Source organism: Mustela nivalis, assembly GCF_964662115.1.
Source record: "Mustela nivalis genome assembly, chromosome: 15".
Lineage (NCBI taxonomy): Eukaryota > Metazoa > Chordata > Mammalia > Carnivora > Mustelidae > Mustela > Mustela nivalis.
Window position 1 is genome coordinate 78,114,188 of NC_139034.1, and position 18,066 is coordinate 78,132,253.

Consider the following 18,066-nt stretch of genomic DNA (forward strand, 5'->3'; position numbering starts at 1 on the left):
AAGGAGCACTCGCACTCGCTCTGTGTCAGCAAGGTTTTAAGCTCTGTATATACATTAACTCAAGCTATTCTCGTAACAGACCTATGAGGTGAGACTTATTAATATTCCAACCTCACAGAGGAGGAAACTGAAGCATGGAGAGCCCAAGTGAATTGCCCAAAGTCACACAGCTAGTAAAGTCCGTTTTAATACCTCAGCAGCCCCCCCACTGGTAAGCCGCAGGAGTTGTATTTGCTGAAAAACTGACAGGAAGGAGTTAGAGTCAAGTGTGGTGTTTGCCGACCGAGTCTTCAGCAAGCATTTCTCTGGCCCTGAAAGTTGCCCACAGCAGTTCTGATCCTATTACAAGCAAGTATGTCCCATAATGGATTAACTGTTGAGACGTGCAGATGGGGATGCTCACGAATTTCTTAGGCAGCTTTTTTAACAATAAAAGCAACTAATCCCTAGAAAATTTGGCCTGTTCTGGTTGGGAAAACGCAAAGTCTCTCAAAGTCGCCTTAAAAAACCCAGAAGCACGGAGAAAACCGGATTCAGTCATCCGAAAAACCGCTCAGCAAGTGTTCAACCACTCCGAGCCCCGGCTCAACCCGCGGTGACAGCGGAGAAGTTTCTGGCAGCAGGGACCGCCCCCTCCCCGCTCCGGGCGGGAACAGGTGCGCCAGGCAGGGGGCGTGGCTTGCGGGGGACTGGGCGCGGCGCTGCTGGGCTTGAGGAGGCGGGGCCACCTGGGGGCGGGACCCCGGGGGCGTGGCGAAACGAGGAAGGACAGGACAGAGGCGGGGCGCGCGCGTCAGGAAGATGGCGCTGCGTCTGCTGTGGAGAGCGCCACATGGAACGCCGGCGGCGGCGCTGCCGAGGCTGTGAGTGCAGGTCCCTGAGTCCCCCGCCATCCAGCCCGGCCTTTCCAGTCCTTGCCGGGAACCCCCCAACCCCCGCCGGCCGGGAGCACCGCGTTTCTCCCGCGCGCCGGCTCGACCTCTGCCAAGGTCGCCGACGCCCCACGAGGGTCGCCTCTCCTGCGCGTGCCGCCCTGTGGGAGGGTCCTTGCTTGGGCCGGGGAAATGGGTACAGGCCTTCGGTGTAGCAGCCCCAGAGCCCACGACGAGTCTCCCCCACACGTGGAAAGCGCGGACGAGCGGCTGTCCTGTGAGAGGGTCCTGGAGGCAGCCTGTGAGAGGCGGCTCGCCTGCGGAGAACCCCTCCGCGCGTGTGTTCGCGCCGCAGCTCCGGGACTGGTCCCCGGACCCCTTTACCTGCCGAAAAATTGCTGAGGACCCCGAAGAGCTTTGCTTGTATTTGTCCATCTTTACGGTGTGAGGAATTAAAACAGAATTTTTAAAAAGCACTCATTTACAAATGACAAACCCGTAACACGGTAACACAGATGGAGTGAAAGGGGCGTGGTTTTGTAATTTTGAGAATCTCTCTGGTTTAGTAAAGGACAGCTGGAGTCTCATCGGCTGTCGTGGAGGACGTTGACAAAGCGATTCTGGGCTCAGGCAGACGCTAGCTGGAGACTTCTCAGGCCATCTCGAAGGGTCTCAGGGACACGCGGGTGCCCTCGGACCCCGCTTTGAGAACCGCTGGTCCAGCAGTTGCCTGTTGGCCAACTGTATGCATACACGTTATCATCTGATTCCTGGACCGCCGTGTGAAGAAGTCGGAAGTCTTCTTTGTATGAGGGAACGGGCTTAGGGAGGCTAAGTGACGCGAAGCAGAGAATGGCCGAGTTTGGTTCCGAAACCAAGTCTATGGCTCCTGGTCCGAACTTCTCACATTTGCCGCGCTTCCCGACTCACCAGTGTGACCCGCGTTGGGCCTTACCCGGTCCTGTGCATCCACCTTCCCCATTCCTAGAGCAGATCTAGGTGTATGGCCCTGGGCCCAGGAGAGCATCCTGGAACCAGAGATGTGGCTGAGGCCGTATACCCAGACCTTTCCAGAAGGTCCCTGTTCGTTCGTTCTTTCTTTCTTTCTCTCTCTCTCTCTCTTTTTTTTTTTTTAAGATTTTATTTATTTATTTGACACACAGAGAGAGACCACAAGTAGGCAGAGAGAGAGGGGGGAAGCAGGCCCCCCACGGATCAGAGAGCCCCACGCGGGACTCCATCCCAGGACCCCGAGATCATGACCGGAGCCGAAGGCAAAGGCCCAACCCACTGAGCCACCCAGGCGCCCCCAGAAGGTCCCTTTTCTTGCAGGCCAGCGTCTGTGGTCTGTTTAATAATGGGTCCAGTGACCACATGCAGTCACCTACTTATAAGGCGCTTGGGACTCATCTCACAGTGCTCTTTGCCATCCTTATTAGCCCATTGGTTCGTTCTCCACACACTTTAAGAGATCCTGCTAAGGCTATGGCAGTAGGCTTTCATGCTGGGTGCTTCAGGGAGCCTACACCCGGGGTAAATCCTCCGGCTTTCCGCCCCTTCAGAACACACACAAATGGGAGAAGTAAAGGTGCCAAATGTCAACTTAGAATGATTACAGATGCCTTAATTTCTGCCTGAGGTGGGCATGCTCCTGGTGACTTTTTCCTTCTGGTTTTACAGTATTAGCACCATTGCCAGTAGGCAGGGACCATTCCTGACTTGTCTACGGAGTCTTCAATATTTTCCCCTGTTGTAGTGGTGTCCTTGATGTTTTCCCTTCCATCCTGTCTCTGGCCCTGTCTAGCTCCTGCTCAGAGGAGCTAAATACCTGGCTCTTAGGTTGGGGGAACATAACTCCCCACTCCTAGAGGTACTATTGGTAGGCATGTTTTTTAAGCCCTCTCCAGTGACAGAGCAAAGAAACATATGTGTGAATAGTAACCCATGCATATATTATAAATACCATATTTTTAAGGGAAGCTCTAAGCCCAAGGTGGGGCTTGAACTCACAGCCCTGAGATCGAGTCACGCGCTCTGCAGACTAAGCCAGTAGGCGCCCCTAAATATTTCTATATGTAATTACTGTGTCTATATTAGGCTGAACCTGAGTTCATACTACTCCAGTTCTAATCCATTACCACATGGATCATTCTAGCCTCCTCCCTTTGTTTCTTAATAATTTTTTACTGCTACAGTTAAAAACCTGGCCTTCCCCCCTTCCCACCACCACCAAAAAAAGAAAAGAAACCATCTACCATCCAATTTCAGCATACACATATAGCAGTATTTGAATTGTTAGACCATACTCCATGGGGAAAAACTATCAATTAAAAGTACAGTGCTTATGTGTAGTTCCTTTTCCTTTAATAGGCTCCACTCATTTCCTTGGTTGCTTAGGTTGGTGCCTTTTCCTCCCACCCCTTCAGTGAGGTTGTGATACAGGTAGATTCCCTTGTCAGTTTGCATTCTTTCCTGGGATCCCCCAATCCCCCATGTGAATTTTTTTTAATTGCATATATTAAGGTTTGCTCTTTTAGCTATAAAATTCTATGGTTTTTGACAAATGCATAGTATCATGTATCTACCATAACAGTATTATACAGAATTGTTCTATTTCACTAAAAATCCCTCTGTTCATCCATCCTGCTTCCCTCCAAACTCCTGGCAAGCACTGATCATGTTCTTGTCTCTAAAGTTTAGCCTTTTCCATAATGTCATATAATTGGAGTCATATATAGTCATATAGTCCCTTTAGACAGTTTTTCTTCACTTAGCAATGTGCATTAAGGTTCCTCTAGGTCTTTCTCATGGCTTCTTAGCTCATTTTCTTTTGTTGCTGAATATTCAATTTCAGAGATGTTTCATAGGGTTTTTGTTTTGTTTTGTTTTGTTTTGTTTTGAATTTTTATTTATTCAGGGGCACCTGGGTGGCTCAGTGGGTTAAGCCTTCAGCTCAGGTCATGATCTCAGGGTCCTGGGATCAAGCCCCCAAATTGGGCTCTCGGCTCGTCAGGGAGCCTGCTTCCTCCTCTCTCTCTGCCTGCCTCTCTGCCTACTTGTGATCTTTGTCTGTCAAATAAATAAATAAAATTTAAAAAAAAACCACAATTTTTATTTATTCATTTGAGAGAGAGAGAGAGCATGAGCATGAGCAGCAGAGAGGGGCAGAGGGAGAGGGAGAAGCAGGCTCCCAGCTGAGCAGGGAGCCTGATGTGGGACTCCATCCCAGGACCCTTGGGATCATGACCTGAGCTGAAGGCAGATACTTAACCGACTGAGTCACTCAGGCGCCCTTAGATGTTTCATAGTTAATCTGTTTATCTGTTCAGCCACTGAAGGACATTTTAGTTGCTTCTATCAAGGTTTGATAAAGCTGCTCTAAACATTCTTGTGCAAGTTTTCTGTGTGCATAAGTTTTCAAATTAATTGAGTAAATACCTAGGAGTATGATTGTTTGTTGAAAGTACAAATTTGGTTCTGTAAAAAAAACTACCAAACTATGTTCCAAGGTGCTGTGCCATTTTGCATTCCCATCATCAATGAACGTTCCTGTTGCAGTGCATCCTTGCCAGCATTTAGTATTGTCAATTAAAAAATTTTTGTTTCGGGTGCCTGGGTGGCTCAGTGGGTTAAGCCACTGCCTTCGGCTCAGGTCATGATCTCAGGGTCCTGGGATGGAGCCCCGCATCGGGCTCTCTGCTCAGCAGGGAGCCTGTTTCCCTTTCTCTCTCTCTGCCTGCCTCTCCGTCTACTTGTGATTTCTCTCTGTCAAATAAATAAATAAAATCTTTAAAAAAAAATTTTTTTTTGTTTAGTCATTCTAATAGGTGTGTAATGGGATCTGTTGTTGTTTTAATGTTCTTTTAACTTGAAATTCCTTGGTGTCAGCTGATGTTGAGCATCTTGTCATGGGTTTATTTGGCATTTGTGGGTCATCTTTGGTGACCTGTCTGTTTAGATCTTCTGCCTATTTCCTGGATTGTTTTCTTTTTTCTTTTTTTTTTTTTTTAAGATTTATTTATTTATTTGACAGACAGAAATCACAAGGAGGCAGAGAGGAAGGAAGGCAGAGAGAGAGGAGGAAGCAGGTTCCCTGCTGAGCAGAGAGCCCGATCCTGAGCTCGATCCCAGGACCCTGGGATCATGACCTGAGCTGAAGGCAGAGGCTTTAACCCACTGAGCCACCCAGGCATCCCTGGATTGTTTTCTTATTGTTAAGTTTTTAAGTATTTTTTGCATATCATACATATGTCTTTTGTAAGATATATGTTTTGCCAGTATTTTCTCCCATCTGTGACTAGTCTTTTCATTCTCTTAACAGTATCTTGCACAGAGTAGAAGTTTTTTATTTTAATGAAGTCATGATTATTGATTTTTTTCTTTCATGGACCATGTATTTGACATTATTTGTTTGTTTGTTTGTTTAAGATTTATTTTGAGAGGGGCGCCTGGGTGGCTCAGTGGGTTAAAGCCTCTGCCTTCGGCTCAGGTCATGATCCCAGAGTCCTGGGATCGAGCCCCACATCGGGCTCTCTGCTCAGCGGGGAGCCTGCTTCTTCCTCTCTCTCTCTCTGCCTGCCTCTGTCTACTTGTAATCTCTGCCTGTCAAATAAATAAATAAAATCTTAAAAAAAAAAAAAGATTTATTTTGAGAGAGGGCAGGGAGAGAATCCTCAAGCAGACTCCCTGCTGAGCACAGAGCCTGAAGCCAAGCCAGATCCCAGGACCTTGAGATCAATACCTGAGCCGGAACCAAGAGTGGGATGCTTAACCCGCTGAGCCACCCAGGCACCTCTGCTTTTGCTAATATATTTAAGAACTCATTGCCAAATCCAAAGTCACATAGGTTTTCTCCTGTATTTTCTTCTAAAAATTCTACAGTATTACCTTTTATACTTAGGTCTGTGATCCATTGTAAGTTATTTTTGTTATTAATGGATACTGGATTTTGTCAAGTTCTTTTTCTGCATCAATTGATACGAACATATGATTTTCCTTGTTAACCTTTTGATATGGTAGATTACATTACCTGATTTTTGAATGTCAAACCAGCCTTGTATACCTGGAGTAAATCCTATGTGGTTGTGGTGTATAATTCTTTTTAGACATTGTTGGATTTGATTTGCTAATATTTTCTTGAGGGTTTTCCATTTATGTTCATGAGAGATTGGTCTGTAGTTTTCCTTTTAAGTGGCATGTTTATTGAGTATTGGTTTCTGTATGTCTCATGTCTTTTTTTGTTCCTCTGTTCCTTCCTTACCGCTTTCTTACGCATTAAGTGAATATTTTAAATTTCTTTAATGATTTTTAACTCTTTTTTTATTCTTAATTGTAATTTTAAAGGATTTATTTTGAGTGGTTACTCTAGGGCTAATCATATATATTTTTAAAAAAGAATTATGGTAAAATAAAATATATGTAACATAAACTTTGTTATTTTAACCATTGTAGGTGTGCAGTTTAGTGGCATTGCATTCACACTGTCCTGCAACCATTACCACTATTTCCAAGATTTGTTCATCACTCCAAACAGAAACTCTGTACCCGGTTGAGCAATAACTTCTTACCTAACACCTGGTAATCTCTAATCTACTTTCTGTCTCTCTGAATTTGCTTATTCTAGATATTTCATGTAACTGGAATCATGAAATTTTTATTCTTTTGTTTCTGGCTTATTTCACTTTGCATAATGTTTTCAAGAATCATTCATATTGTAGCACGTATCAGAATTTCATTCCTTTTTATGGTTTGATAACATTCCATTGTATTATTGCATCTTAACTTATAAGAATCAACTTTTGATTTATACTAACTTAATTCCAGAAGATAGAGAAGTATTCCTTCTATATAGTTATATTTCCTTTCCTTTCCTTTTTCTTCTTTTTTAAGATTGATTTATTTAGGGGCGCCTGGGTGGCTCAGTAGGTTAAGCCTCTGCCATTGGCTCAGGTCATGGTTTCAGGGTCCTGGGATCAAGCCCTGCATCAGGCTCTCTGCTCAGCAGGGAGCCTGCTTCCCTCCGTCTCTCTGCCTACTTGTGAACTCTGTCTCTGTCACATAAATAAATAAAATCTTAAAAAAAAGATTGATTTATTTATTTGAGAGAGAGAGAGAGAGAGAGAGAGAGAGCGCATGTGTGCAGAGAGGGAGCTGAGGGAGAGCACATGCGCTCTCTCTCTCTCTCTGAGGGAGAGAATTTCAAGCTGACTCCTGGCTGATGGTATTATAGTTAAACATATTATATTTATATGTTACAAACCCATATATACATTGTTGTAGTTTTACTTATATAATTTTATGTCTTTTATTTGTATTTATTTATTTATGTTTGAAGTAGACTCCACACCTAGCATGGGGCTTGAACTCATGACCCTGAGATTGAGTGGCATGTACTACCGACTGGGCCAGCCAGGTGCCCCAATTTTATGTCTTTTAAAGAAACTTAGAGAAGGGGATGCAAGTACACACACACTTTATAATATGTGTTACAGTTACCTTTTTATTTACTATTTCTGGTTCTCTTCATTTGTTCTTGTTGATTTGGATCACCATCTGGTGCCATTTTTATTTTATTTTATTTTTTATTTTTTTATTTTTTTATTTTTTAATTTTTTTTTGTGTTTTAAATTGTAATTATAGTTCTTTTTTTTATTTTTATTTATTTATTTATTTATTTATTATTTTTTGCCTAGTACATCTTTGCTCTCACTCATTGGTAAATATATTACATTTCTATATGTTATAGACCTAACAACACAGTTATGTACTGTCCTCTTGTATAGTTTTTTTTTTAAGTTAAGTAAGAGAAGAAAGGAGCAGGAATATGCATTTACACTTAATTACTTTACCACGTCTGTGTGTGCATGTGTTGTGCATGTGTGTGAATTTGCATTACTGTCCGGGATCACTTACTTTCAGCCTGAAGAACTTTGTTTAGTATTTCTTGTAAGGTGGGTCTGATAGCAACAGCCTTACACATGTATGTGGCCTTTTAGAATCCCAGGAAAATGTCAGAGCTTTTCAAAACTGTGTATGGACAGTTTTTTCATTGTCCAGCTTTTCCTTTTTAAAAAAATCATATGTTTCAGGTATATAGCTTTAAAATTTGACATCTGCATATACTACAAAGCGATCACCACAAGTCTAGGGACATACAGTTGCCCTCTTAGCCCATTTTGCTAATCCCCTATGCCCTTAACCCATAACCACTAGTCTATTCTCTATATGAGGTTACTTTTGTTTTGTTCATTTCTTTTGCCTTTTGGATTCCACATATGAGTAAGATCTTATAGTAATTCTCTTTATCCAACTGACTTATTTTGCTTGACGTAATACCCTCAAGATCCATCCATGTTGCTGCAAATGGCAAGATTTCATTCTCTTTTATGGCTGAGCATGGCTTCATTGTATAAATATAACACATCTTTATCCATTCATCTACTGATGGACATTTTATTTCTTTATCTTGGCTATTAAACTGTGCTTCAGTGGACATAGCAATAAACAGGAGTGTATATATTTTTTTAAAAACTAAAGTTTTCCGGGCGCCTGGGTGGCTCAGTGGGTTAAGCCGCTGCCTTCGGCTCAGGTCATGATCTCAGGGTACTGGGATCGAGTCCCGCATCGGGCTCTCTGCTCAGCAGGGAGCCTGCTTCCCTTCCTCTCTCTCTGCCTGCCTCTCCGTCTACTTGTGATTTCTCTCTGTCAAATAAATAAATAAAATCTTAAAAAAAAAAAAAAAAAAAAACTAAAGTTTTCCTATTCTTTGGATAAGTATCCCGAAGTAGAATAACTGGGTCATATGGTAGTTCTAGTCTTAATTTTTTGAGGAATCTCTATACTGTTTTCTAGTAGCTCTACCAGTTTATAATCCTACCAACAGTGTGTGAGGGTTCCCTTTTCTCTACATCCTCTCCCACGTGTGTTATTTTTTGTCTTTTTTGATAGTAGCTATTTTTACAGGTATTAGGTGATACCATGTTTTGGTTTTGAGTTGCACTTCCCTAGTAACTACTGATGTTGAACATCTTTTCATGGACCTGTTGGCCATCTGGATGTTTTCTTTGGAGAAATAGCTATTCAGCTCCTCTCCCCATTTCTTAATCAGGTTGTTTTTTGTTGTTGTTGAGTTGGATTAATTCATTTTATGTATTTTGCATATTAACCCCTTACTGGATATGTGGTTTGCAGATATTGTTACTCATTCATTAGGTTGCCTTTTCATTTTCCTGAAGGTTTCTTTTGCTGTGCTGAAGCTTTTTATCTTGAGATAGTCCCATTTATTTATTTTTGCTTTTGTTTTTCTTGCCTTTGAAGTCTCATCCACAAAGATGTTGCTAAGACTGATGTCAAAGGCTTTACCACCTATGTTTTCTTCTAAGAATTTTGTGGTTCCAGGTCTTATGTTCAAGTTTTTTTTTTTTAAGATTTTATTTATTTGACACAGAGAGAGATCACAAGTAGGCAGAGAGGCAGGCAGAGAGAGGTGGGGAAGCAGGCTTCCTGGTGAGTAGAGAGCCCCACTCGGGGCTTGATCCCAGGACCCTGAGATCACGACCTGAGCCAAAGGCAGAGGCTTAACCCTCCCAGGTGCCCCTACATTCAGGTTTTTAATCCACTTTGAGTTAATTTTTGTGTATGGAGTAATATAGTGGTCTAATTTCATTCTTTTGCATCGGGCTATCCAGTTTCCCCAACACTATTTATTGAAGAGAATGTTCCTTCTCCATTGTGTATTCTTGGCTCCACCTTTTCCTTTTAAGCTTTTGGTTAGCCTATTCTTTGCTCTATTATCTGCCATTTCAGGTAGTGGTGATGTTAAATAATTGCTTCTGATTTGACAAACACCGTCAGGAAAAATGCAGTCCCACTGTTTGGGCTCTGAGCCGGGTGAGTCTTGCAAGTGGGGTTTCCCAGGGAACTATCATATAGGTCAAATAGTGTCAGTTCTCTGTAAATGGTGCTTTGAAAGAGCTCCAGCCCTGCCTTGCCTCCTCCAGTGGCTGCTAGGTCGATGGTTTTAGACCATGATTGTGGCTTTTGGTTTTCAAGACTAACTCCCAACTGGGAAGAGGGAGTGGGTATGTTTAAAAAAACAAAACAAAACAAAACAAAAAAACCCACATAGTTTGTTCTTATACTGAGATTTGTCCATGTTTTTTGAAGAAATGTTCCTATATTGCTGCAAGCCTTTGATTAATTTTTAGAGTTCTTAAAAAGGTTGATTTTGACATTTTTTGCCAGTATTCTCATTGCTTTTATGGGTTTTTGAAGGTCCTTTCTCTGCAATTTTGTTGAAGTCACCCCTGCTTAGAATTTCGATCAAGAATGGATTTGAGGGGTGCCTGGGTGGCTGATTCTTATGAGATGCTCAGGTTAAGCATCTGCCTTCGGCTCAGGTCATGATCCTAGAGTCCCGGGATTGAGCCCCACATTGGGCTTTCTGCTCAGTGGAGAGCCTGCTTCCACTTCTCCCTCTGCCTGCTGCTCTGCCTGCTTGTGCTCTCTCTCTTTGTCAAATAAATAAATAAAATCTTAAAAAAAAAAAAAAAAGAATGGATTTGAATGTATAAAATGGGTTTTTTTTAGTATTTATTGTGGTGATCATGTGGCTTTTCTTCTTTAGTGTGTTAATGTGATGAATTAGATTGATTTTCTAAAATATTTTATTTATTTATGAGAGAGAGAAAGCAAGAGCGAGAGCACAAACAGGAGGAGCAGCAGAGGGAGGGGGAAAACAGGGAGAACAGGCTTCCCGCTGAACAGGGAGGCCAACACGGGACTCGATCCAAGGACCCTGAGAGCATGAGCTGAGCCGAAGGCAGACGCTCAACTGGATGAGCCACCCAGGTGCCCCTAGATTGATTTTTAAAGTTAGGCTAATCTTGCATTCCTGGAATAAACCCTATTTGATCATGATATATGCCTCTTTTTTTTTTTTGTAAGATTTTATTTATTTATCTGAGAGACAGCATGTGGGCAGGGGCAGAGAGAGAGGGAGAAACAGACTTCCTGCTGAGTGACAAGCCTGAAGTGGAGCTCCATCCCAGGACACAGCGGAGATCCTGACCCAAGCTGAAGTCAAATGCTTGACTGACTGAGCCACCCAGGTGCCTCATGATGTATTATTTTTATATATTGTTGAATTGAATTTAACATTTTGTTAAAGGTGTTTGCATCTTTGCTCATAAACATTAGCCTATAGTTTGGGGTTTTTGTTTTTTTGTTTTTGTTTTTGTTGCTTTTTGTATTGTCTTGTTCTGGATTGGTATGGGAATAATAATGGCTATATAGAATTCATTGGAGAGTGTTCTATTTTCTTGAATGAGCTGGCAGTATCTTTACTTAAATGTTTGTGCCTGGAGTTTTCTTTTTTTTTTAAAGATTTTATTTATTTATTTGACAGAGATTACAAGTAGGCAGAGAGGCAGGCAGAGAGAGAGAGAGGAGAAAGCAGGCTCCCTGCCAAGCAGAGAGCCCGATGCGGGACTCGATCCCAGGACCCTGAGATCATGACCTGAGCCGAAGGCAGCAGCTTAACCCACTGAGCCACCCAGGCGCCCTGGAGTTTTTTTTGTAGGAAAAATTTTTAACTACAAATTCAGTTTCTTCTTTTTTTTTTTTTTTAAAGATTTTATTTATTTATCTGACAGAGATCACAAATAGGCAGAGAGGCAGGCAGAGAGAGAGAGAGAGGAGGAAACAGACTCCCTGCTGAGCAGAGAGCCCGATGCGGGGCTCAATCCCAGGACCCTGAGATCATGACCCGAGCTGAGGGCAGAGGCTTTATTTAACCCACTGAGCCACCCAGGCGCCCCGACAAATTCAGTTTCTTTAGTAAGGCTACTCAGGTATCCACTTCTTCTTGAGTGGCCCTTGGTTGGTTGGTCAGCCAAATTCAAGGAATTTGTCCACTTCATCTAAGCTGTTGGATTCATGGACATAGAGTTGTTCATGATAATCTCTTATCCTTTTTCTTACAGCTTTATGAGGTATAATTTATATATAATAAAATTCATCTTAAGTGTGCAATAATCTTTAGTAAATTCATAGATTTGTGCATCCATCACCACAGTCCCTTTTTAGATCATCCCCCCCAAATTTCCATCATCCCCCAAACTCCTTCAAGCCCATTTGCAGTTAGCCCTTACTCCCACTGCTGTCCCTAGCATTCTTTTAATGGTTATACAGTCAGTAGTCATGTGCCCTCTCTCTCTGATATTTTTAATTTTTTTTTCTCTCCTTTTCGTTGACTGGTTTGCCAGAGTTTTGTCAGTTTAATTGATCTTTGTAAAAAACCATCTTTTAGGGTTTTAGTTTTATTGATTTTTTTCCCCATTTTTCTGCTTTCTGTTTCATTGATTTATGTTCCTATCTTTATAATTTCCTATCTTAAGCTTACTTTGGGTTTAATTTGCCCTTTTCTTCTTGTTTCTTAAGGTGGAAATTTAGACCTTCCTACTTTCTTTCTTTTTTTATTTTATTTTATTTATTTATTTCACAGACAGAGATCACAAGTAGGCAGAGAGAGAAGGGGAAGCAGGCTCCTTGCTGAGCAGAGAGCCCGATGCGGGGCTCGATCCCAGGACCCTGGGATCATGACCTGAGGCGAAGGCAGAGGCTTTAACCTACTGAGCCACCCAGGCGCCCCCCTACTTTCTTAATATAAGCATTTAATAATAAATTGTCCTCTAAAGTTTGTTTTAACTACTTCTGGCAAACTGTAGGAGTTTGCTGATCCCTATACTCTCTTCTTACTTCTTATCTTGATGCTCTCCTTTCTAAAGTAGTTAGTAATAAAACTCTTAAAGGAACTACCTCTTGCTTTGCAGTATCAGGTTAGAAAGGAATCTGGTATGGAAGAAAATAAATGAAGACAGGTTAGAGAGAGACAGATACAAACTAAGGATCTGAGACTGGGTAAGCAAGAATGAACAGTATGTGAGGAGGCAGCAGGGTTGTGTAAGTGGCTGAGGGAGCTTTGATGGGGCTACTTCTCAGAGGTCCTGGTAGTCCCTTTTATACAGTTGGCCTCAGTTTTGAAGATTTTTAAGATTGTGGCGACAACCACTGTTGTCCTTCTGTACTACTGTGGGGCCGTTAAAGGAAGAAGGGAGGGAAGGAATTAAAAGGGAGTTTGGAAAGGGGGAAAAGAGGTATAGAGGGGAGGACAGAAGCAGTGAGAGAGAAAGGAGAAAAACCTTTATAGAAAGAATGCTGAAAAGCAGGCAGGTATTAAAAAGGACTGAGAAATTTTTAAGTGATCTTTGAAAAGAACTCAGAATAAGAATGAATATGTGTGGGGCGCCTGGGTGGCTCAGTCTTTCAGTGTCATCCTTCAGATTAGGTAATGATCCCAGGACCCTGGGTTTGAGCCCCACATCGGGCTCCCTGCTCTGCGGGGAGCCTGCTTCCTCCTCTCTCTCTCCCTGCCTCTCTGTCTACTTGTGATCTTTGTCAAATAAATAAATAAAATCTTAAAAAAAAAAAGAATATGTGTACTTTGCCACTTGAACTGTTATTAATAGGTCAACGTAGAATGTTAGTTATTTTGAAGTATTTTTTGGCTTCATTCGAAATTGACTTTCCCGAGTACATGGTAAGAAGCTAAAAGGGGGTGCTGTAAACAAAAATTATGTTTTGGGTCGTAATGGAGAAAGTAATATTAAGTGGTCCAGGGAGGCAAGGGACCAAACCATTTCAGCTTGCCTGCAAAACTATCCTGGTTTTAGCCGGGAAAGTCCCACATTCCAGGAGGCCTCTCTGTTCCAGACACAGCAGGATAGTTATTCGCTCTAGAGACAGAGAAGTGAAGGACTGAAAGATGCAGTGAAGATGGCCAGAGGGTAGACCCGAAGTTCGAGAACTGGAGCTGAAGACTTCCAGAATGACCTCCCAAGAGAATGGAATGGGACAGAGTACTCCACATGTTTTAATGGAGAAAGAAGGGCCTCTGTTGGAGGCCGAGAGAGGAGAAAGAGGAAGGAGACTCTGGGGATACAGGAAATATCATGGGGGGTACACAGATCAGGAACAGCGGACATGTCCTCAGGCTGGACAGAGGAGTTGGTGGGAAATGGGGTATCCCAGAGCAAAAACTAGTGGGCCGTAGCCACGCCGATGAGCAAGCACGGAACGTGGGGGCTGGGACTGAACTGGAAGATGCACTGGTGCATGGGCAGTTCCTCCTGGAGAAGGCATCCCTGCAAGGGGAGATGCCCAGGACGGTGCTGTTTGTTAAAGCAAGGCTGTGCCGAGACTGCACGAGAGCATACATAGCCTTCGCCTGTGGATCCGGTCCAGCTGTGTCGGGCTTTGCTCCCACTGTACTGTTTCTGTGTCATGGAGTTTTGCTGTGAACTAGAACCACCTGTGTGGGTTCAGGCCAAGAAAAAGGACATTGGGTAACCCGTATAGTTTCCGCGGGTGAGGCTGAGGAGTAGAGGAAAAGCTGGGACCTAAAGATGAATTCGTTCTTTTTTTTTTAAGAAGTATTTTCAGCAATTTTTAAAAGATTTTATTTATTTATTTGAAAAGGAGATCACAAGTAGGCGGGTCTGGGGGGAAGCAGGCTCCCTACTGAGCAGAGAGCCTGATGTGGGGCTCCATCCCAGGACCCTGAGATCATGACCGAGCCAAAGGCAGAGGCTTAACCCACTGAGCCACGCAGGCGCCCATGAAGATGAATTCTTGACTGAAAACCCGTTACCCTCGATGCTCTTCGCCCCATGCATCCATAGGGGAGTTGAGGACAGTTTCACCACATGTGGTTTCTTTACTCCCCTCTGAATAACTGTGGCCACCAAAGTCTCTGCCTCTTAAGGAACTCTCTCCGTTTTGCAGAATGTTTGAGAGGCATATGTACCTTATGATTTTAGAAATACTCCATGGTGGTGTGTCGAGGATGGAGTATTCCCTGAAGTTACATTCGAGGCTTAGGAAGTGAACATATGTGCTTGGTTGTGAACGAGCCTGGTGGAGGGCATCCTACATGGTCAGTGAGATCGCATCCATGGAGTGGCTGCCACCGCCCGGCATCTGCACTTCGCTGCAGTGCTTGCTCTCTCCAGTTAGCGGCTTTAAACAGCCAGGGTCCGCTTGATATCATTTCTAAGAACAGTCTTTGGTCACAGTTTACCTTCACTGCATGTTGTGGTGGCTGATATATAGGAGCTGCTATTTTATGTGTGACTCCCTGTGAGGAAGTCCACAAATGCACGCGGCTAAAATTTTAGGAAGTCAGGGAGAAGAAAGCTGGGCTTCTTGGTTATTGGTAGGTTTGATAAATATTCTTAAGACTGGAAGAGTTGTTAATTGTAAAAACATTAGGCTTTCATGCCCCTGAGTGCAACTGGAGTTGTGTTTTATTGTTACATTTTGCTTCATTATTCCTGTACACATTGCTCATGATCTTGCCAGGTTAAGTTTAGAATTGTATTAGTTAATTAAAAAAAAATCAAGGAAATAATGTTCAGGTTTTCATACAGGTCACTTGGGGATGAATTTAAATCCATTGTAATTAAAACAGGTTTAATTTATTTCATGTTGTTACTTGAGTGTTTAATGGCTTATCAGTTAAATAACTCATTTGAACATTGTAGGTAATAAATGAGCTCCAGAACTGAGACTCATTCCTTCCTTACTCCTTCTCTCCCTCCCTCCTTCCTTCCTTTCTTTTCCCCACCCTCCCTCCCTGCTTTCTTCCCTTCTTTCCTTTTCCCACTATAAGCCAGTTTTAAGGTGGCTTTTTATTTAGTTGCTTTGATTTTATGTTTTGGTTAACTTTGAGGATGTTAACCTAATCTTGGAGCACTGATATTCACTCTCGTTCTATGACTCTTATCACATATATTTGTATGTATAAAATGCCGGTTATCCATTTAAACTATTGCCAAGTTTTCTCTCTTGGGAAAGCTTAGATAAATGTCCCTACACCCATATCTCTATGGTTACTCATACTCATGTACTTGAAGGTGAATTTTTGTATGTGAACTTCCTGCATCAAGGAGTATGGACATTTTAAGTCTTTTGATTCTGGTTTTCAAATCACCTGACAGAAAGGTGAAAGATACCTGGATTGCAGTGTGCCCTTTGGAGGTTCATCTGCTCATTTTTCTTGGCATCAGCAGGCCCATGCACAGTAAAGTAGGGATAGACTATCTTGCTGGTCACACTGCTGGCAGCTCCAGGCCTAGAAAGAATCTCATCCCCTCGCTGTCAGTCAGGGGTGGCTTTTCTGTCTGTGGTGTTGGCTGTCACACTGACCTTGCTTGTAGGTGGTTCTGTAAACAGCTATGAAATTTTACCTCTTCTACAACTTCTCTCTTGAATTACACCATATGTAATGTCTTCCTCTTCGACTTTTGAGATTGACAGAGGTGCTTGATTTCATAATAAAAGATCCAGAGTCAGTTTCTGTGAGAAAGTCAAAATTCTGTTTTAATAGGATGCTAGTACAGGCAAGTCTTACTTGTTTCCCTTCACTGTGTTCTGGCCAAGAAGATAAATTAACTGTAGTATTTTGTTAGTATTTGCAGGCTACTTTTCAAATATGAATATTCAGAACATGCGTGTATTGAAATTTTTATTTTAAAAAAATTTTTTTAAATTTTATTTATTTGGAAAAGAGAATGAGAATGGGACAACGTGAGCAGAGAGGGGCAGTGCAAAGGGAGAGGGAGAAGCAGGCTCTCCACTGAGTAACAAGCCTGATGCTGGGCAGGATTCCAGGACCCTGGATCATGACCTGAGCCAAAGGCAGGTGCTTAATGGACTGAGCCACCCAGACACCCCAAAATCATGTAGATTTTAGAAGACACTTTCTACTTTATTGCCCTACTTGCTACCTTCAGTAAAATTAGGGTCACAATTTAGTGGTAGATTATGTTCACTGTTTGAAAGTTCTACATTGCTAAAAAATTGAATTAAAAAAATAAGGGATCCTGGCGCCTGAGTGGCTCAGTCTTTAAGTGTCTGCCTTTGGCTCAGGTCATGATCCGAGTCCTGGGATTGAGTCCCACATCAGGCTCCCCACTCTGCGGGAAGCCTGCTTCTCCCTCTCCCACTCCCTCTGCTGTATTCCCTCTCTCACTGTGTCTCCCTCTGTCAAATAAATAAATAAAATCTTAAAAAAAAAAAGGGGGGGATTCTATGAACATTTAAAAAGTTTTATGTATTTTTAAATTTAAATTCAGTTAATTAACATATGATGTATTATTTGTTTTAGGGGTACAGGTCTGTGATTTGAACCTTTTGACAGTTTATATGGTCATTTAAAAATACCTCACATGTGTACATTTGTACTGCTTTACAAGTAGTGCATGCTTATTTTAAAGCACACTTACCTTGTCTTTTTATTCAGTCTCACAGTATCACTTACGAGAAGGATGATATGTCCTTTTTGATATACGTATCAAGGACAGTATTATTTTTGGCCAAATACAAAAGTTTAAGAAATTAAAAAGAACAACAAAAAAAAATCTGTGCCAAATGTTATTTTCATACAGAGGCACTGGAGGGCGCTCTAGCAATGGGAGATGTAAATTGTCTCCTTAACAAACATGCCTCTTGCAGAAAGAATAGTGGAAAAAAACAAATGTTTTTCTGTCGCTTAAAAAAATTTTTTCTTTTTAATTAAGTCATCTCTGTGTCTAACGTGGGGCTCGAACTCACGGTCCTGAGGTCAAGAGTCACATGCTCTAGTGACTGAGCCAGCGAGGCTCTTCTGTCACTTTTTAGGACATATGAAAGACGCATATATGGCAGAGGAAATATTTCTCTACTGAACTTTTCCCTTGAAAAGTTTATAAGAAACTTAAAAAGTAGGTCTGTGCCCCGGGGCTCCTTATTACTCCTCCCTCTCTTGGCTCCATCCAGCCATATTGCCTCCTTGGCAGAGCTCTGTCTCTGGCCTGGGGCACTCTGCTCCTTCAGGTCTTTCCTCAGATGTCACCCATGGGAGAGGTGTTTCCCCACAGACCTAGACAACATAGCAAACCCCCCAGCCCCAGCTCGACTCCACAGTCTCTTCTCCCTGATCCTACCTGATGTTTTTTTCATGGCATTCATTTCCACCTGACATATTACGCGTTTATCATCTGTCTCCCTCCATCATCCCCTGTCCCCCATATATTCATGAGAATAGGCACTTGTTCTGTTTGTCCCATTGCTATAGACCCGAGTCTTGAAATGGTTC

The 18,066-nt window shown here is 42.5% G+C and overlaps 1 protein-coding gene across 8 annotated transcripts in view; it reads left to right on the top strand.

The window, feature by feature from the left end:
* Positions 1 to 703: 703 nt before the first annotated feature.
* Positions 704 to 18,066, top strand: part of CLYBL (citramalyl-CoA lyase) — a 295,860-nt gene continuing 278,497 nt past the window's right edge. For 7 of the 8 annotated variants that reach the window (XR_014303306.1, XM_082700830.1, XM_082700831.1 and 4 more), the window contains exon 1: positions 734 to 863. Coding sequence is in view for 7 of the 8 variants with exons in the window: in XM_082700830.1 (XP_082556956.1) it covers positions 802 to 863 (62 nt within the window). In the remaining variant the exon portion in view is untranslated. Of the gene's footprint in view, positions 864 to 18,066 lie in introns of all 8 variants that reach the window. The other variant, XM_082700829.1, reaches the window with a different exon arrangement.